Source organism: Sinocyclocheilus grahami, unplaced genomic scaffold (genome assembly GCF_001515645.1).
Source record: "Sinocyclocheilus grahami isolate Dianchi unplaced genomic scaffold, SAMN03320097.WGS_v1.1 scaffold69.1, whole genome shotgun sequence".
Lineage (NCBI taxonomy): Eukaryota > Metazoa > Chordata > Actinopteri > Cypriniformes > Cyprinidae > Sinocyclocheilus > Sinocyclocheilus grahami.
Window position 1 is genome coordinate 698,893 of NW_015505248.1, and position 22,197 is coordinate 721,089.

General features: G+C 39.4%; 2 protein-coding genes across 2 annotated transcripts in view; both read right to left on the reverse strand.

Moving 5' to 3' along the window:
• LOC107585353 (uncharacterized) overlaps positions 1-10,561 on the reverse strand; it is a 38,093-nt gene extending 27,532 nt beyond the window's left edge. The window contains exons 1-2 of the mRNA XM_016272356.1: positions 4,439-10,561; positions 3,834-4,085 (exon numbers count right to left, since the gene is read on the reverse strand). Coding sequence (XP_016127842.1) covers positions 3,834-4,085; positions 4,439-9,921 — 5,735 coding nt within the window. The 5' untranslated portion in view covers positions 9,922-10,561. The remainder of the gene's footprint in view (positions 1-3,833; positions 4,086-4,438) is intronic.
• LOC107585319 (uncharacterized) lies at positions 10,544-14,397 on the reverse strand. Its single transcript, XM_016272297.1, has 2 exons — positions 14,319-14,397; positions 10,544-11,478 (listed from the first exon to the last, which is right to left on the reverse strand). The coding sequence occupies exons 1-2, from the start codon at positions 14,324-14,326 to the stop codon at positions 10,557-10,559; spliced, it is 930 nt and encodes a 309-aa protein (XP_016127783.1). The 5' UTR covers positions 14,327-14,397; the 3' UTR covers positions 10,544-10,556.
• Positions 14,398-22,197: the final 7,800 nt, after the last annotated feature.

Sequence of the window (22,197 nt, forward strand, 5' to 3'; positions counted from 1 at the left end):
GAAAGATCTCCTTTTTTTTTTTTTTTTTTTTAAATACCAATCCAAAACATTTTAATGGTAGTCCATTCATATTTTCTATGAATTATAAATTAATCAGTTGTTCTTCGATTTGTTTGCTGATGAACCACATAAGATAGATGTTGTATATATAAATTTATACAAAAATTTCTAATTTTTATCTTATTTTTCATACAATAATAAATCACAATGTTATTTATAATTTCTACCATCCCTCCTGCACTCTTGGCAGGGGGGAAAATGGCAATAGCTAAGCAACATCACAGACAAAAGCTAATCCAACAGGCAGAGCAGCAGACAGCCTTTCAGCTGCTCCTGTCAAGGGGTGTGCCTCATGTCATATACTAAAAATACAACTCACTCCATCACACAGCCTAAACAACTGTACATAGCACTGCACTATCCCATCAGAAACAGTTGTACAGTTTGCAAAAGTGCCCTCTAATCAGGCCTATGCACGCATCAAAGCATCATGATCCTCTCCTTCTTTTGCTTTAGCCGGATAGTGGGAGATTGCATGTTAGACATAACCACAAACCACAACTTTAATGAACACAATAAGGTTTCTAATGTACCAGATTTATGAGGAAAAGCTCAAACACAAAATCTAATCTCTCAGGAGCAGCTGTGTCTATAGGAATGAGTCCATACAGGGTTGTTAATAGCAAACAGATAGCACTAATAAGGGCAGCAGGGAGGAGCTGTTACCGGCCATAAAAATAACGTCACTACTGTTAGCACAGCCGCCATACAGCTTTTTCACAGTCCTATATACGCACACTCCATCAAACTGACTGACAGCAATATTTAAGACATAATTAGATAAGTACAGTGTGGTTAGGTTTGAGCTAAGAGGAGCTGTGTCACACTGTTCTCTTTTAATAATTGCAATTATTATGGCATATTGTCTCTTTTTATAATGTAAAATTGTTAACCATTTTGACTAAGAGTCCCTTTTCAAAGCTTCACTAACATAATTGTTCCATTAACTCAAAATAACTGCAATGGCTAACTGTGTTGCCATGGTAACTGTTGCTTAGCTCTTGTCATAGCTAGCTAAATGACATGGAATAATGGCCTACATAAAATTTGTAAAACACAGAAGCCTGTTGTATGTGACCTATTTGGTAACTTTGTGGTAGGCACTATAAAAAATTAACACAAGCTCTTAAATTTAACATTGCCATGTTTTCATTCAGCTGTTGTGGGTGAGGCGCTAACACCAAGATGTTATCAGTAAATTTGCAACTTCCTAAATACCAACAGAAAATAAACATGTTCTCTAGATTCCACTGAAGGGTAACCAAAGTGCTTTAATGAAATGGTAGCTGTGCAGGCTTTTATTAAAATCTCAACAAGATAATATTAGCTTGTACATGTGGAAAGTTGGTAGCTAGCCTAAAATATCTGACTAAAACCATCAGGCTATAGTTTTGCACTGTATTTCATTTACACACAAACCCTCAAAAGCCACATAGTTCAAAATACCCTCTTTGGGTATTCCAAAATAAAATAAAGTAAATTCATATACCACAAACAATATATATCACAGCATTTTATGGGTTCATGTCTAAAAGCAGGTTTAGTACAGCAACAGAGGTGTTTATCGCACATTACCAAGAGCAAAGGTATCTTAACTGCACCCATAAAATCCTGTGTATTCTAATACATTCCTTACAATAACGGAATTTAACCTTCTGTCGACACAGAGCAAATCATTATCATCAGGTGTCTGACACTATCAAAACAAACAGAGTGAGCAAGCTAGCAAATTTGAAAGAATGAGAGGGACAGACTTCAAAACACACTTCCTTATTCTTCCCTGTCTTCCTACTGTCCCTCCCCCCATCTATCCAGTGAGATCATCACAAACCATATGTAATTAACAACATCTCTCCAAATATCCACAAGGCTGTACTCTCCAGCAGTTCACACTAATAGTAAAATCAAAAAATAAATATGTTACATTTCAAACAGCAAAGAAGGTATGGAACTCACCCGAGATCAGTACCCAGAGTAAAGTGTGTGACTATTCTTTTAGGCAAGTCACTCAAAATGCCTCAGGCAGCCACTTCACATTCCTGCTCTCTTTTATTTATCCGTATCTCTCTCTCATTTTCTATGAGTCTCGAGAGTAGCTATCTATCTATCTATACACACAGAGTAATATTCTCAACTGAAACGGCCCTGAACTATGGCTTTTGTTCCACACTGACAGACCTCTTGGTATGACTTCATGTGAGGGCGTTGGTGCAAATAGCAAACACATATGCATGCTTAAGCAAGACACGTGCACGCACACACACACACACACTGACAGATACATGCAAAACTCCTTTAGTCCACATCTGTGGCAAGAAACAAAGAGTGGGCCCCTCAGGGATACTGGGACAAACGCACACAGTCAAAGTTCCTCTCTCTTCTTTCCCCTCATTCTCACTCCCTATCACTGTCCACCACTCTCTCTTTCCTTTTATCTTTCTTTAGGCTAGGCTAAAACCTCTGACTGACAAGCACCAAGTGCTCCACTTTCATCTGTTGTGGCTGCTGCAACAGAGCAGATATAGACTAAAGAGAGGCAATGGGGAGTAATGACAAAACGAGAGAGGATAAGAAATTCCCCTAACGGAAGCTTACATTGCAATGCTCCATACTAAACATTTCCTTTAAAAGAATTCAACAAATAGGTCTTTGATTACCAACGTAACAATTTTTTTTTTAAAGCAATTTTTCAAAAACGCTTTAGAAAACTGATTCGGGCCGAATAGCAAAACAAACTTGTAGCCAATCAGCAGTAAGGGGCATGTCTACTCATGATGTGGAGGAGAGAGAGTTAGTGCACAGGACAAACATTAGCCGAGCCGAGCGACAGAAAGATAGAGATGGCGGATAAAAAACAAAAGAGGAAAACGTCTGCAGAACAAACGAAGGCTTAAGGCAATAAGGCAAGAAGTAGGACCCGTGTAAATATCGAATCAGCTTTCCAGCACTGGAGAGAACTCAAGGAGCGGAAGGCCTGCGATCTGACGCCAAGGTTGCTTTGTTTCTTCTAGGTGAGTAACACCGTGTCTGCGCCACAACAGCTAAAGTCTGTCTAGTACACTGGACGCGACAAAACGACCGATGAAAATCATTTGAAATTTGTGTCAATACGTCATGAATAGAACGCAGCAGCAGTTTTCTGTCTGGGATTTGTCGTGTCGTGCCACGCCGCATCCAGTGTTGACCATAGATATGTATATATATCTATGGTGTAGACAGCATCACTGATTATGAGTTCTATAGTATTTTGTCACGCCGCGCCACTCGCGTCCGATGTAGACATGGTGTAAATTTGTTTTGCTTTGTGTCACAGAACTAATCGTTGCCTGGGTTGCGTACGTATGTGTGGGGCGGCGCTATCAAAATAGGGGCGAGACACTTTTGGGCTAGGGGCGTGTTTGTTTTGGTGATTTCAAATGTCAACATTGGCTACCAGAAATCGCTTACCCCACCTTTAAGCAATAATACGGACAAAATGCATTACGCAATATCAGATTTAGCCCATCCAGACAAATAATGATTGTACAAATTTCCAAAAAAGTGACGCCCCCAACTGTACTGCATGATCCTTCTATCAAATATGTTGTTCCCTGGACCTAAACAGAACTATTTTTGCAGCCTGTAGTCTAAATAGTCATCATTTAAGAAGGATTTCTTTGTGGCAAGTAGCAACTAACTCAATAACAAACCAAGAAAGTGGTAAATAAATTAAATAATTTCATGATTATTGCATAAGTGCATAAAGTGCATAAGGAGCATGTAGGATGTCTCACCTGCAGTCTAGTGGTTCTTCTGTCTGCTTAGTAACAGGGGTAAAACTCTCCTCAGGTGCAGGAGAAAAACTCTCCACAGGAGCAGGAGGAAAACTCTCCTCAGGTGCAGGAGGAAAACTCTCCACAGGCCAAGGGCGAAAACTCTCCTCAGGCGCAGGGGGGAAACTCTCTTCAGGTGCAGGGGGAAAATATTCTTCAGTTGGGGTTCGGAATTCTAGTTCAGCCTGAGGCAAACTGTGGATCTCAAATGGTCTGGAGAGAAAATAAACAGAAATAGCAGATGAACAAATTATGCTTACTGTATGTCTCAATGCAAACGCCTTAAAGCCTGTATGCATGAAAGTGTATGTGTCACGCTCAAATATGAGAAGCCCAGTGTTTGTTTGCGTGTGGGTATGAAAGGATTCTTTCTTGCCCTAAAGGGCATGAGTTGATGTCACTGTTGAGCTCACCCTCAGGAGATAATGGGCTGTAGTACTTGTACTTGGCCCCATTTTCACTCAGAATGTCACAAGAGCATAAAACATACATTCTAAGAGCGCAACTAAGTCATTTTGCCTCACTGTCTCTCATTTTAAAAGCAAACACATCAATTTGAAAAGTACCTGTTTTCTGTAGATCCACAGGTAGTCTCATCTCTGTGCTCTGGAATGATCTGAGACATGGAGGCTGCCTCCTTCAGAGCTCTGAGCCAATCAGAACCTTCGGAGGAGTTGACTGTATCTGACCTCTCATGTATAAAGATTTCACTTAGGACTTGGCTGTCTGAACTGTTGATAACCTGTGATACCTCTACTGTTCCTGTGCATGAACCCAGCAACACATCTGCAGCTTTTGACACCTTGCTGACTTCATCTTCAATAACTTCACTGTCATCTTTCTGTATTGCTTTATTGATTAGAAGGGATTCCATGTCTCCAGGAGAATTATCTGCTATGTCAGGACTTGGCTCACTGCTACTTTTAACTGTATTTGTGGTGTTTTGACGTAAACTTTGGATAAAAGACTTTGTGGGCTGCTGACTAGACTGTTGATTGACTGCAGGAGGGAACTGGAGGGAATCCTGGGGGTCAGTAACTAAGCAGACAGAGGTCTCAGGGTATAACAATGACACAACCGGTTTCATTTCTGTCAGTGTCCCATTAGAAACTTCTTCAATTTGCTGGTCTACATTATCAACTATTGCTTCATCAGGGGAAAATAAAGACTGCTCCTCCAACTTTTCTTTGGAGATGTTTTCTTTCACTACAGACTGTGAAGCCTTAGGTTCAGCCCCTTTGGACATTTCTGTGTGATCCTTTTCAGTGGCCTTGTTCTGTTCCTCATTCGCCATCTGTTTACTTATCTCTTCTTGAATTCCTTCTCGCTGTTGTAAGCCATTTGAAACTGTGTCTTCTTCTTTCATAGTACTGATTGTGTTTTCAGTGTCCAAACAAGTTACTACATGTTGTAACTGCATGAGCTGCTGTTCAGAACACTGTGTATCCTGCTCCTCTGTGTTTTGGGTACCGTCTGGGAATTGCTCTGACAAATGCTTATTAAGCTGCTCCATCCTCCAGCTGGCTGTCTCAGATTGGGGAGTGGAATTAGGAGTGTTAGGTTCTAGTGTATCTTTAGAGGCCTGATCCACACTTATCTCTTTTTCCTCTTTAATACCTTTCTGGAGCATAGAAGCAGAAAAAGAGGATGTGGTGGTGGAGATCTGGCAATCAGAGGGCTGAAAAATTAACTCTTTCTCTTGCTGAATTCGGGACGTTCCTGCAGGAGACATCTGTGCAACATCACTCATTGAATCAGAACTGATCTCAGTGTTTCCAGTGTCTCCAGGGGTAACAGAGTCTAAAAATTTCTCTTCTGTTTTTAGTCTTCCTTCATGGTGTGAGAGGGTGGGAATCACAGTGAACCCACTTGAGTGATTTACAGGAAATTCTGAGCCTTTCTTGGTGTCAAGTATTTCGTTACAAACATTCCCATGCTCGTGCGCACTGACCTGTGATTTGGTACAATCTGCATGTTTACTCACACTTTCCTGTGATGCTGAGATGGCAGGCTCTTTTGCCTCTATTGCCTCTATAACCCGTTTGACTTCTGAAGTTTCAGAAGCTGACGATGCTGTTACAGACAAGTTGGGATCTGACTGTGTTTGAATTTCACTTGTAGTACTTTCACCACAAACAGGAATTTTCCCACCATTAAGATTGATTGTTTGTATTGTATTCTTTTCATTCTCTAGACATATATTGTACACAGCAACATCTTTGTCATAGCCCCCCACCAGTGTGGCACTCTCTGAAGTGCTGATTAGGGATCTCTGAGCCTCTGCACTACAATACATTGTCACCTTCCCTTCCTTTTCACTTGCCTCAGCATCTGCATTGTTATTGGTCTCAGCATTTTCTAAAACGTTGCTTTTACTCACACTTAACACTGCTTCTAGTGCACTCACAAACTTCTGTTGCTGCTGGAGCTCTTGGGACTGTGAAAATGCCAAATCTGACTGGTTCAAACCTCTTGGATCTTGTGTGTGATCTCTCTCAGGAGAAGCATTCACCACTGTAGACAGGGTCTGATCAATGACTGGAGGAGATTTTTCAGTTAGTGCCCCTCTACAACCCAGAGCCTCTTCTGTAATCCCTTTCGAGGTTAAACCAGGATCAGGCATAGGGCTACACCGTAATTTTCCTTGTGGAATGGTTTCATCTACTAGTTTTTTTTCTCCTGATAGATTGAAGAGATTTATTAATGTCCGATTTTCTTCTTGTGTTTGATCAGCTTTTTCTTTTGCAGCAGCCTCATCCTGTTCTTGAGATATATTTGTTCTCTTTTTGCAGTCCTTATCCGCAATTAATTTTACATTTTGTACCTCATTTTCTTGCACACACTCCCTGTTTTGCTCTCCTCCTATCACCTGCCTGGATCCTTTGGATACATCTTTATTCAGTTTTACATTGTCTACAGACACACGTTGAACAGGCTCCTCAGTCAAAAGTGTAACGAGATTGTCCTCCAAGTTCATCAGGAGTGAATCACATTTGATTTCATCATTAGGACTTTGCTGAACTGTCAAAGCTGGTTGATAATGAAGCATTTCATCAGCACAGGATGTTTCAGAGGTATCTGTCTCTTCTCGACTATTCTTCTGCTTTTTAATAGGCATTACTTCTTGCTCCTTCATTTCACCCTGCTTTTCGTTTTTTTGTTCAATTTCTTCTTCCTGCGAGGAACTAGTTGCATTGGATTTTTCTTCGGTTTCCTTTACACTTTTCTTGTTGTCCTCTTCCCCCTTCACGTGCATGAATTCTTCATACGTGTCTTTATTAATTACTTCATTTTCTGTAGCAACATTTGTAGGTGCATTGCATAAATCATTTTCATGTATAGAATTAAAATGTCCTTCACTCTTCCCTTTTCTAACATCCTCCAATTCTCCAATACCCTTAGATGCTTCATTCTGTTTCATCTTTGCATTTCCAACAATATCTGGGTTCTTTAACACTAGAGTTGAACCACCTGCCTCTTCTGCCCTGTCAGTTGTGAGCAGAAGGGACCCAGATGATGCTACAATTTCCTGTGTGGAGACACCAACAGGGTAGGGAGGATCATCTGCATTTTGAGATCTTAACATCTCTTCATTCACATCTGATTGTTGATTAGTTTTGTCTGTAATATTCTTTACAATATCTGTGTCAGAATCACACACACAGTTCACACTGCAATCTTCTCCGGGTCCTGCTACAGCAATATCACAGTCATTAATGAACTCACAGTGACTCAGCATTGGGCCTGGAGCCTTTAGTACAATGACAGTCAAATCCCCGGCATCACTGTTAGTGCTTTGTGTGGTGGTTGAGGAAAGATCCCTTTGTGCTGGTACTGTAGTCTCCGCTGAAGAAAGAGAAGGGACAGTTGTGTCCCCAGCATCCGCTGCATCATTTTTCATCAGTTCATTACTGTACTGTGATTCAGTCTGATAGGTCAGCATGTCTGTACACTCATCTACTTTTGACAGAAACTTCATCTCTGAGGTTGTAGTAGGTTGCTCGGTGTTGAATTTCTTGTCTGGTTGAGTGCAAGGGCACATGCTGTCTATGTCTGGGGCAGCTGCTGGAGACATGGAGCTGGTTTTTACCTGTGACTCAACTTCACATGTGCATTTTTCTGGCTTTTGCTCTCGACTGTCATTCACAAAATTCTCTGAATTACCTGGACATGTTAGTTCTATATCACCTGCTTCAGGTAACCCACATCCCTTTGATTTATCAGTCTCTTCATCCAGCTTTTCCTTGGTGTTAAGTAGAACTTCAGTATTTCTTTGTTCAACTCCTTCAGACACAGGCATATCAGCCTGCTCACCATCCACAGCAGGGCTGCTGTTACGACTCTCTTGTGGAGATACATCCTGTAGTAAAACACTATTCTTCTCAGTGGAGGCTGACTCATCTGTAATATTTGGAGTGATCTGAGTAACATTCATACATTCTTTATTTTCTTGTTTCTCTTTAATTACTTCAGCATCTTCCAGAGTTTCATTAACCATGTCTTTAGCTTCAGTAACACCGGTGGTCTCACCTGCAGCGGACAGTGATGAAAACATAACAGGATTTCTCTTGCTGACATCAGGAGTTTCATCTGTCACTTTTCCATCATCTTCACAGCTACTCATAATTGCATTGACATTTTCTTCAAGTTTTACAGTAGTCTCACCATGCATTTGGGATGTACTGGTCATTTCTCTGCAATCCTTTGACTCTTTAAATGGCATTTCCACTTGTTCCACTTTTTCTCTCTGCTTTCCATTTTTTCCCTTTTTACCTCCTTCAGTGGCAGTAGGTTCATTTTCTGTTCCATGCAGGTCAGTATTTCTCTGGCCAATGGTTGATTCTGTCTGAAGAGGAAGTGCTGGTTTGCTGATGCTGAGAAAACCTTTAAAGTTGAAGCTAGCCTCTTTTACTGGATGATGTAGACTTTCAAATACCATCAGTGGGGGCAGAGAGGCACATTCAGTCATCTGGCATTTCAATGTTGTATCTTTTTGGTTCTCAAAAGAGCTCTGCATACCTTTTGGAGACATATGCCCTTCCAATTTGGTACAACTTGCGGCGATATCCTTCATGTTTACTTGTAGCTTAGTTGATTGAGATGTGTCTTCACTTGTAGAAGTTGTTTCTTGGTTTTGTTGCTGTGTCTCTGTCTTGATGGATGTGTCACAGCTTGCGGTTCTAGTCTGTAAAGAGCTCTGTACCTGTTGATCACTGGCTTGCGCGGCGAGACATTCGTTTTCTAAAGAAACTACTGGTGGAATTGATCTATCACTGCCTGGCAGTTCTGCTTCTGATGCACTTGGGCTCGGATTCAGATTAGCCTTTTCCACTCTCTGCGCGTCTGTCTTTGAAGAGTTTATGTGGGAAAGAGGAGGGGGTGGGCTGACGGAGTCGCAGTCGTTTATTCTGTTGATGCTCAGAGGAAACAGGGCTGTGCCTGCTGTGACAGGATGGATAAGATCACTCTGGTCTTGTGTTGCCGCTGGTGATGCTGTGATGCAGTGGGATGGACACGTCTCAGTCGCCGCCTCTGTCTGTGACACCCTGCCAGCTTGTGCTGCGTTCTGTGCTCCGCCTTCGCTTGTCTTTTTCCCCTCCTCTTCGCTCTCTCCTTTTCTCTCCTTTGATTGTGAACTCTCCACCTTCCAGTCACAAGTTCCAAGGATGCCTGGAGAGGAATAGGTGACCAGAGCGTTGTCCTCTGTATCGACTGTGCCTGTATCCTTGTCTCTGGCTGGGGAGAGTGCGATCGGCAGACCCCCTCCCTTCCTCTCACTCTCCGTTGTGTTGTGTGGTATTTTGTTGCCACAGCTCTCCTCAGTCGCCTCCTCTTTCTGAACAGGTGAGCACTTAATGTCTGGAAAAATTACTGAGGTGAATTTTTGTCCCTTTTCAGCTATAAATTCACTCAATGTTTCCTCTGAGCTCGGAGATTCATCTGCTTCCAGCACGTCCGATTCTCTCTCTGCTGCTTGTAATATTATTGCAGCACTTTGGAACGCATCATCTCTCTTCTTCTCTCCCTCGCTTTCTATCATTTCTGGCATCGTGGGTGTTGTTTGTAGCAATGTGGAGGCAGCGGACTCTGCTGAAGCCCATTCAAGGGCACTCTCTTCCTCCTCCCTCTCTTCTGCACCGGCTCGGCTCAGAGCATGTGAATTCCCCCACAGTGCTGCATGTGCGCCAGCTCCACCACTTAAAGGAGGTCCATTCTCCTGCTCCAGTGGATATGTCTCTAAGTCACATCTCCCTACAGGCTCATGTTCAGGGGCTGTTTTAGCGTGGCAGGAATCAATCACAACAGCAGATGCATCAGACACATTTTTGTCATGTTTGTCCCCTATTGTACAGTAGTTGTGGTGTATGGTTTCACCTTCTGATATTGATTTGCAGGGTCCATCTGTCTGATCCTGGACATCATTTTGCTCAGGCCCCTGTGGGGAGTCCAGTAACAGAGCAGGTGGAGCCTCAGCCAGGGACAGATGAGCTTTAGGTTCTGGAGGTGGGGAGCATATCAATTGTTTATCCTCAGGACTCAGCTGTTCTGGGAGTCCTATTTCCTGTCTTTGATGGTCAAGGCTTGATCCTACTTTTGTGTTTGTTTCTATCTGTCCATTTATCCACTGATGTGTCCCTGACTCCACCTGTTTCTGTATGTTTGGTTGTATGCTTATTTTAGCTTCTAAGTGTAACCAGAATGTTTATCTGTATGTGTGGATGGGCACGTTAGTGAATCACTAATTAACTGACTATGTGTCTCTATTTTTATTTCATCTGAGTTCTGAATCATCTGTGTAGCTTTTGCAGAACTTATATCTTCTTCATTCAAATGATTTGTCTCTTGAATTACTCCTGTTTCTCTCTGGGTTGTCTGTGCTATAACATTTATTCTGTCTTCATCTTGTAGACTCTCATCCTTCAGGGTGTATTTCAAAGAGCAGATATCTTGTATTGATTGATCCTGGGTAAGTGTTTCCTTTTCCGCATCAATCTCTGATGTTGTTTGTGTACCTGTCCTAAGTGTCCTTATGCTTTGTGTCTTTTGTTGACCAGCTACGTTCTCAGCTGCGTCTATCTCTAACTTTGTTTGCTGTTCTGCCTCTGACAGCTGGCTTGCTTCTTCTCTGTGGTTTTCTGTTATATCCTCAATGTTTTTGACATCCTCAGATCCAGCTGCACATGCATTGCTTTGCTTTCTTCCTAGAACATAATCTCTGAAGCTAACCACCCCCTCTTCACCTGCTGTTGAGTCATTTGTGTGCGCTCCATCATTTCCATGGCAACCTTCATGAAATTTGGCAGGTTTATGTGAAGATGAACCAAAATCCTTTTTGACTTCAGTTTTCTCGGTTTGATTTTTCTCATAACTTTCAGGCACGGTTACAGAGAAACACCTGTCCAGATCACCTGTAGTCCATGTGTCTGCATGGGAGGATATGCCAAGAGCAGCCATTTCATCTTCACATTCCCTTAAAGCTTCCTGGAGTTCATAATCCATCTGGGCAGCCAAAGGATTGAGGGATGGAACATGTTGCTGAGATTTGCTAGACAAGTGGGCTTGGGTCAGTGATGCTCTCTCAGTAGAAACTTGGTCACCATCACAGCTATCAATGTTCACCAAAAAATATACATTAGAATAAAACTGCTCTGAGAAACAGTTAGTTGTTCATTCCACACCAAGCCACAGCACTCCACTCCACCTCATGCCGGAGACAGCATGAGAGTTCACACATAGGCAAAACTAATCGCTTTAAAAGCATAAAAAAACAAAAACACACACAGCAAAAAATAATAATCATTATTCTTAATCAGTATTTTTTCATCTTAAAACAAGGTAAATTACATGATGATACTTGTTTTTTTTCAAGAATATATCTTGAATTAAGATTATACTTCATATCTCTGTGACAGTGTTTTTGTTTTAAACATAAATCTAACAAATTTTTCTGAATTACTTTAGTGAATTAATAAACTTTATTCAAGATATATTCTATGAAAATTAGTATTTTTATTATAATTCTGCTTCAACCTTGTTTTAAGGATGTTTAGACATTTAAATTAGAAACTAAAAAATATTTTTCTTCAGTGTAAAAAAAAAGGGTTTACTATGCACAGTGCCATGATTTTTATTTATTTATTTTCCCATTGGGTAAACCACTTAATTTCATCATTTCAAATTTATGAATAGTATAAATCACATTTTCAATGAGATTATATAATCAAGATCTTTGTAAATTTGAAAAGGTGAAATGAGAGTGGCTGCTAAGTAAAAGCCTTCATAAAGACATAGCCTAAAGTCTTATGGACTTGGCAGAAAAATCACATGCCGTTTTAGAGCAAGGTTAATGCTTCAATGCTTTTAGCACCCATTAAGGACCCAGTGTAACTGACTACCTATACGTATGAACACCAGCCAAAAAACCTGCTAGCAACCTTATTACGGCAGACATCATAGAGCCTGGTGAATTACTATGACTCTGCATATCACGTTTAAGAGCTGAAAAACAGTCAGTGACTAACATCCCAAAAAGTAGCCTAAGCTGATCTAATATGACAACCACGCTTCCCCCACACTGCCTGTCTCACCTTGTGCTTCTTTCTGTGCCTCCTGGGGCATTAACAGAACCGAGACAGCTTTGCTAACACATTTTTGCCTGTCATTTTAGACTAAAAATGTATCAATCACCTTCACCTCAAATGGAAACAAATGACAAAGCAGATCCTCATGGGTTTCTCTCTGATTGGACCACAGCACTCATGTGATCTGCCAACTTGCTGATCTGGATGATGACAGGCTCAACCACGGAGCCTTTTTCTTTTTTTCAATAAGTGATTATGACTAGAAGCTGACACTCCCAATCAGAGGAGACAAGAAAAAAAGTTTAGAACCCTTCTCTGGCATAACTGGAAAGTCAGACAGCTGTACTGCAGTTTAAGTTACAGCAATTATGCTTGTATGTGCTAAAACTTACTTGAGGTCTTTTGGCATATTGCATGTCTGAATGAATTACAGAACTGCAGCCACTCCCTACTGCACTGTCAGGCAGAATTTCAATACCCACAATACTCTGCCCTTGCCTGAGCATTTCTATCGCCTTTCTAGCATAAAAACACAATCTAGAATATATAAATATTAATATTACTAAAAACATAAATAGTATAAAAACATACAGTTCACTCTAACATGATTTAGTCGTATTTAGCTGAAAGAAACTAACATGAAGTACACCCTTAAAACATGTCAAGTAGGTCAAGTATGAATGTAGATCTCATCTGTCGGTGTCCGCACAAGTCTATGCAATTGCAGCCAGATGTAATAATGTGTTGATAACTCTCTCAACATGACAAAAAAAAAATGAACACACACACACAAAACGACCGCAAATATATGCACACCACACTCAAACATGGCTTCCTGTTAAGGAGGACACCTCTCAAGCTGATCTAGTGTGGTAAACCATACACTTTTATCTCATGCGTGTTAAAGAGTCATGTCAGCTCCCCGATCAAAGCACAACCAAAAACAATGCTAGTTTAGTTCACAGCAAACCAACTCAACCAGCTTTAAAGCCAACCATGTTCAACAGACCACTAACCCAGCTAGCACAACTACATTTGTGTAAATGTTTTTCCAGTTAAAAAAGGTTAAATACTTAACATAACAGATGATGTATTCATGTATGTAAATAAAATGTTTATATATTTTTAAAAATTACATTTTTTAACGATGTTTCAGAAACATTTTATACCTGTCTTTACCATGTCCAACCTGATTTTGAGACATTTTTAAATGTGTTTACCATTAAAAAGCAAGCTGCTTCTTGTTGCATTTTGTTCACAAAATATTTAAACGCATAATATGATATAAACACAAAATATTTTTTGCTTCATTTTTTAAAGCTTGTTCCATTTAAATGCACTGATTACATTATATAAACCTAAATAAAACAGTTTGGTAGAGTTTTGTTCCATATTTGTAAAACATAAAAGCATGTGACATTGATTTAGGCTACTTTAGGTAGATATGTTTATGTTTCTTAAACAAGATGTACCGGTATTTACAACTTGAATTTTTTTTCTCTCAAAGTTGCTGTTTGGTATTGATCTTTTTTGTAATCCAAATACATAAAAATGGTTACACAGTTTTTCTTATTTTCTTTTTTTACATTTTTATGTGATGTTTGTTAAACTTGTTCAAGAAAGTAACTTAACTGCAACTGAAATTCAACATTTAAAAAAGTAAAAATGTTTTGTGCTTACTGGAACTCCATTTACACAGCACATATCAATAGTCACACCCAAAACACAACATGGAGCAAAAGAGATCTCACCAAAATCTATTATATTTATAAAAACATGAATACACTTTGGCCAAATTAACAATGTCTGTCTATTATGCCAGACTGGTATCTCTCTGTCTCCATTTTAATTATTCCTCTGTTACCTCTTCATGAGGCCCACTACTGGTGGACTGGCCCCTATGTAGTGCTCTAGGCCTGCCAGCAGAGGGTTGGCAGTGCCACCCAGTGCCACAGCCTCATTCTTCATTTCACCAGCTCCCCTGCTCACAACTATACACACACACACATACACAAATAAATACCCATGAATATGAGCCTCATAAATTAGAGATTCAATTACTAATCAAGCTGTAAAAGAAATCTAAGAAGACAGGTTTTATCAAAATAATTTTGGAACAAACATTTTGTCCACTATCAGGCTATGGTGATGCATTGCAAGATTTATTCATGTGAAATTCACAACATTCACAGATTTTGTCCTTTTATTCCTAGAACTTGTCATATGTCTACAGATGGAAACTTATTCGGTAGAAATTACTTGGAGAAACTCTTGCTGTAATAGAAACTCTTGCTGTAATATACACTTACTACACAGTAAATATAATAGATAATAAATGTATAAATGATATAATTTATAATGTAAAATACTGATGTCTACAAACAAGCCTTTCATTTTAATTAGCATTACCTCCATTAAATCATATAAATCGAGTGTGTCTGGGTTCTACCACCTTAACAGCTGGCAAGGTTCGCAGCTCTTTTGTAGGCCTGCCAATTGTCCATTCAGTCAAGTTTTCCATAGGAACGGGTCGGAGATTAATGGAAATTCACTCTGTGTTTATCCAGCCAAGCAAGTACAAGGAAGGATCTTCATATAATAAGTCCTGTGTTTTGCTTTGATTGTGAAACTTAGTAAGACGAGGCATAAACGAGGGAGCGAGTATCAGAGTCCAATCTAATCTGTGGCTTCAAGACTGATATGAACTTGCTCCATTCTTTACGTCCTCAACTCCCAGGTAAGTTCACAATTTTATGGCACTTTCATTGAACTTTCTTGAATTTGAACTTCCATAGTTCATCTAAAAATTTTTATTCTGTCATCATTTACTCACCCTCATGTCGTTTCAAACCTGTATGAGACATTTGTCAAAATATCTGCTCTTGAAAGTCATTTAGGATTGGAATGATAATAATAAATGATGATGACAGAAAATTCGTTTTTGGATAAAACATACCTTTAAATACACTAGACACATGAACCATTATCACCTTTTTAATCTCTATTTTTGTTTCCAGAATGAAAATCTTGCAAATTAGTTTTTTTGTTTACCAGTATGCAAAACATAACCGGAAGGTGGAAAAAAATTTGCATCAGATGTGAACAACTTTTCAAAAGAATCAGCCGTCCTGTTGAAACATGCCCCTAGATCAGATGACAGGTCTGCTCCTCAGCACAGGCCTCTGAGGTAATTGATGTGTTTGTGTGTGAGAGAGAAATTGTTGAGACCTACCCAAGTGAGATTCCCCAGGTGAGACTGAGCTCAGTGCTGAGGTCAAGGTCTATGCTGGCCAGCAGATCATGAGGAAACTCTAGCTCCTCTTTATCCTCCTCTTCTTGCCTTTGCGGCTTTTCTTCCTCGTCAGCAGTCACCTGTGGCTTTGCTTTGACTGAATCAGTGTGGACAGATCCGTTCTCTGCAGTGGCAGACTTCTCCTTCAGTAGGCTCACCTTGTCAGTGTGTACTGCAGCCTGAGAAACAACAAAAGTAGTTAGAGCACAGACCAGTACAATCTGTTTTTAATCTGCGATCATAAATCGCCACCTAAAATTATTTACTTGCCACAGTGAACAAGTTAATTGTTCAAACCAAGATTATGTTCCTTGAAACGTACAGGGTTTGACATTTAAAATCAAAGAAAACACACCCAGCATGTCAATAAAATTAAAATGCTGAGGTGATTCCAGACTGGGCTACACACCCTGATCATTTATCATTGTGCCATCAGTACTTTGACAAATCTTAAAAAAATAAACATGTTTTCAATTAATCGACTATACCAGCTGGGTCTTAAGGATAAGTTCAGACATGTTCATACATTTACTAACAATAACTAATGGAAACGTATTGTAAAGTGTTAACATGTGTGTATATATGTGTGTGTGTGTGTGTGGTTGCAAACTAAAAGGGTAATTCTAGATTCATAGTGAATTTCCACAGAATTAATTGACTTATTGTTTCATGGAAAATGAGCCAAAATTAAGTGATTGTTCTGACTTTACTGGTTTTACCACTATTCTTTCCAGATAAAATAAGATAAGATAAGATAAGATAAAATTAAATAAGCCTATTCAACTGAACTACATTAACCACAGAGCACTTTAAACGCAGATTAAATACATTCTGAAGCATTTTGTAAAAGGCCAGGCCAAACAGACAAATAAATAAATGTAAATCCATATACATGGATTATTTACTACATGTAACATTTAAATGCATTTCATTTCATTTATGAACACATTTGTCACACTGCAAGCCTATTGAATTTAACCAGGTGATTAAAATGGCGAGAATCTAAAATAAAACATAAAATTAAAAAAAAAGACTTAACAGCACTTAAAACACTCCCTTTTCGGCTCACATTAGGGGTCACATATTTATTTGGCACAGGTTTTCACACAGGATTGTACTTGTACTCTGAAATCTTAATAAAAATAAAATCAAAATGATTGTCAACTATCCAACTATGTTTTAAAGTCCTAAACTGAAGCAAACACAAATCAAAATTATACATATTTGATCATGTCTACACTCTTAATTTGCATGATAATCACTCTGATTTAAAATAAGAGAGAATCTAACCCCTCCAAAACACAGACACACACACTCATTTTATTCATACACACACTCACTGATCAACAGTATGATTCACAGACAAGTCTTTGTGCAGCAAAAGAGGATCATGTTGCAGGCTCTCTGGAACACAGGTCACATTAGAGATGCATTACACAGAAGCCCCACATCCATTAACCATTGTTTATATCATCTTTGACTCCTGTACACACATCAGATGCACTCGATACATGTGCATTCCCACCTCTGCTGTAGGTTACTTGTTATACACTCTCAGTGCTTTAAGACTTTAAGAGTGAATTCATGCATTGATCTACATTCCCAGGCCTGAGCACAAACACCACTCAATGTGAATCAGGTCAGAGTATTGAATGAATCGCCCTGATCTAAGTCCAGCCAAACTCTAAGGTTCGGATTCCATTAGCTTATTCAGAGTTTTAATTTGTTAACCTAGACTGGAATAAACACAAGGGTTTCAAATATCAGTAACATTTAGTAGTGACAGATGGCTGGATTTTCACAGAAAACAGCAAAACCCCTGAAAAACAGGATGCACTTCACACACCGGTGAACAATCTCTGTACTGTATTGCTGTATCCCTAAATCTCTCTCCCTCAGCCCCTCATATAAAAATGACCCAGTGTCTGCTACACTTCTCCAAAATTCTTGTCATCAACCTGAGAATCTGTTTACACACCCTCAGACAACAAATCAAGGCCTTACTATGTCATTTTAATGGGGTACAGAAGTCTACTAGCAAAAATGCCTGTTAAAAAAATCTTTATTTTATTTTGTTTTATTTTATTTTATTATTTTGTTTGACATAAAACAATTTGAATGAAAAGTTTAACTGAAAAACGTACATGAATTTAAAATGTTCCAAAAAGCCTCTTTCAAAGAACAAAGGTAAAGGGGTTAAAGGGGCCAAGCCAATATCACAAATGTTCTTACATATCATTACTGACCTAGAAATATTAAATAACAATTAATATTTACATTTCAAAACATTTCAAACTTGTTTCCAGGTTTAAATGACATTTAGAATACGAGATTTGAGCCCCACTGTTTGTATCCATTTTTAACTTTTATAAGATTATAAAGCCATAATGCTTTACATACTACATAAGTATGTCCAAACCATGAACATATATCAAATAATTAAATCTTTGATCATAAAAAAAGGACTTTTTTAAACTTCCTAATCATTGGAATTTTGTTCAAGCTGTAAAACCACATTTAATCACACCTACACTTGAGTTTAATAGTATAATAACACACTTGGGCCCAATCCCAATTCTACCCCTTAGCCCTTCCCCTTTCCCCTACCCCTCCGTTTTGCGCGTTCACGTGAAGGGGTAGGGGTGTCTCGATTCTCTTTTGGTTGGAGGGGTAGGGGAAGGGCCAGATAGCCCTTCAAAGAAGATTTTTCGGGGACCACACTTCAAACGAAGGGGTATGAATTATCTCAGCATAAACCGGCTTCAGCGGCAACATGGCTGCCCAAGCGAACAAAAAGACACATAAATGTAAGCATTTTTGGCATTAATAAAGATTTTAACAAAAAGTTAGCATTTGTTTTATGTAACATTCAATCGGCAGTTCATATTTACGGTCATGTTACTCAAAGAAGTGTTTGCAAAAAATCACTAAAGTTTGCTAACGTCATATCATTACTGACTACACGATAGTGCCACAACATATTTTCATGTCTGATCAGGGCGATAATAACCACCATAGACATTGAGGAGGGCTAGTACCCCCAATAATTATAAATCACTAAACCCTTTTCTGAACTATTGCCAATTCGAGAGAGAGAGAGAGAGAGAGAGAGATGAAAGTTGCGTGTGTGCGTGTCTGTGCGTTTCTCTTTTTAGAGTGAGTTTATTTCAAAAACAGCGATATTATCCTCTAGTTGCTGGAAAATATAACGAGCGATTCAGTATTTAAACTGTTATTAATAAAAGTCGTGGGGCAGCGTTGACAAGTTTCTTTGCTCCTGGATGGGTGAGCTGTGCGATATCTGATGTGTGTGTGTGTGTGTGTGTGTGTCAGTAAGCAGCACATTAATATAGAACTGAACGGTAATTAAAGGCTCTAATGCACACACCAGCACACCAGTATAGGTGTGTACTGTAGGAGCTAGACGACGTATGATGACGTGTAACGTATAGTAGTGGTGTCCCAATTCTTAGGGGGATATTTTCACCCCTACCCCTTGACACTCTGTTTCAAGGGACAAGGGGAAGGGGTAGGCGGAGGGGTAAGGAAAGGGGAAGGGGTATAAAATAGAATTGGGATTGGGCCTTGGTCTGCTTATGATCTTGTTTCTCGTGGTTGGTTTCAATTCCACAACTTCCTGTTTCCTGTCTATGCTGTGAACCTATATCTAAGCCCTAAAAAACTTAATTGAGCATGAGCTACACTTGTCTGTTGGTTTAGAATTGAAACGGATATAAGCTACATGGGGGGCATCCAGATCTGCTGATCCATATATATGGCACACAGGGGCCTTCAAACAGGTAACCTCAAATCACTGCTGTCTTTTTTAAATAAGGGGCCACTGTCTTCCTTTGTCCTTTGACCTACAGCATGAGTGGTCCTGAAAAGCAGACCCCATATGGTCTCTTTTGCCTTGCCCCTTTAACAGACCACATTGTCCTCTACTACAGTAAATCCCTGCTGTTAACTACCATGCGTCCTTGCTGTGCAGGGTTACTGGTTGCCATGGCAGTCGTATAAGCCCAACACAGTAGACTGACCTCTAAATAGTTGTGGGATGCGCACACACAACCCATAAATTATATGAAATGCAGTCCAGTTTTGAATAACTATAAAACAGACCAAAGTATTATCCCGATTTAGGACACACACTAGTGTACTCAGTTAACACATAACAATTGAATCAGTAGAAAATAAATAAAACTATTACACTGCAAAAAATGACTTGACAGTAAGTTTTTAATTAATCTTGTTCACTTGTTTTCAAGTTTAAAAAATATAATACAAATGTTTTTAAATAAATGAAAACGTTTACTTCCAGTTTAGTAAGACAAAATACACTTGTATTAAAAAATACATTGGTCACACTTTAGTTTGGGGACCAATTCTCACTATTAACTATGAACTTTGCCACAATAAACTCCTAATTTGCTGCTTATTATTAGTTAGTAAGGTAGTTGTTAAGTTTAGGTACTGGGTAGGATTAAGGACTCTAAAATATGATTATGCAGAATAAGACATGACTATGAGCTTTATCAGTACTAATAAACAGCCAATATGCTATAATATGCATGCTAATAAGATAAACTAGTCAATGGTAAGAATCGGTCCCTAAACTAAAGTGTTACTAATACATTCTCTGAAGACGAGTCTTAATATCTCATGCAGCACGGCAGCATTGCATATTTATTTTGTTTTGAGAATTTGACAGATTTTAACTGGAAAATAAGAAAAAAGAAACAATTGCAGCAAGCCATTAAATAAATCACAAACTCACCTTTCTCTAAGGAGGCACACACACATTCGCACAAGATTGCTGCAGTTTCACAGTGCAGCACTCCTGCGCTGAACTCCCAGAGTGCATGTGCAGCGACGTGTGCGTGTTTTGGTTCAGCCGGGCCTGTTCTGCCTATGTTCCAGTCTCCTCCCCAGACTCCTGACTCAGCTCCCTTCACCTCTCCTGCTATAGAGCCATGCCCTTCACAGGAGAACTCTGCTAGTCCCTGGAAGTATGAGACAGACTGTTCCTCAGTCTAGAAGCAGTACTACGAAATCTCAGACTAGAACACTCACAGAGCAACTTGAGTAGTGATCCCTCCCCCTTCTCTGTGTAACTCTTTGAGCATGAAGCTTCTACCCTCTGATCCCTCCCTCTCGAGCTACCTCCTGCCTCTTATATCTGCTGCTGTTCTGTCACTACCTGCTGGGAGACTGAGGACTGCACTCTGATGCACACGCTGCAGGTGAATACTGGGAAATGGGCCAAAGGTCAATCTCAAAGTAACCCACAGGGGGGATCATGTTATACACTAACTTTTTTAGTCTTCTAATTACTAGGGTCCATGTAATAATACTCCATTCAAACATTACGATTTTAGAGAATATTTTTTGATTTTAAAAAATAGATTCTACCCTATAAAATATTTTAGATCTTAGCAATAACTAGAAAAAATGTGTATCTAAAATTTTTTTTTAATGCATCTGTCACACTGCAAGACTATTTAATTGAACTGCTTAAAATCTTAAAAAGAATCTTAAAAAGAAATAGTGACTTAGTGGAACCGTAGGCCCCTTTTTGAGAACCACCTGTGCATCCACATACATTTGGTGGTTCAAAGCACATACTACTCAATAAAACATCCTAAACCAGCCTAAGCTGAACCAAAGTTCCTGTAGAAATACCATGCACCCTCCCAGTGCAAATTCACATACACATGCTGAAACCCTACAGTACCTCATTTACCATGTCAGACTGTGTTTCTTCTGGAGGAAATAGCACCACGTTATCTGGAGCGCCCTCCTGTGGCAGAGACAAATATGTGTAATGCAAAAGGAGAGATGGATACAAGTCGAGGTGAAAGGAACAGTCTTTGGAGAAATGCATGGCAGATCTGAGTCACTTTATGCCTCAAACGGTCTCTGGTGCTGCTGTTGTTGGAAGTTTACCAAGAGTACTTAAAGTTCGTTCTGGGAACCTACCAAACTGGTTGGAGTCATCCATGAAAAAGCACGGAGCCCAACAGATTGATCCTATTAAGATAAATCCTGAATTCCAAGTTGAGTACCCTTTGCAATGTAGCATAACGTCGCCCAAATTATTCCTTTCAGGGTCCATTGAATATCAAACCACAGTTGAATGCACAAATGCATAAATGTCTTGTAAAATCACATCAGCACCAAAAGGTCATAAACATGCCAAAGATTTAAATTATGGGGACTGTTATGGGGAAGCTACTTTAAAACTGACACATAATTTCAAGTTACTGTTTGGATTAACTAATTAGCTATGCTAAGGTTGCAAACAAGAAATTTTTGCCTTTAATAAAATCAGTCCTGTACTTTTGTGGGCCCAACATTTTTAACGAATTAGCCTAACCATTTAGTGACAGTATCAAAATACGTGTACATTTATAGGATACAACAACAACTAATCTGCATAACGGAGTCAAAA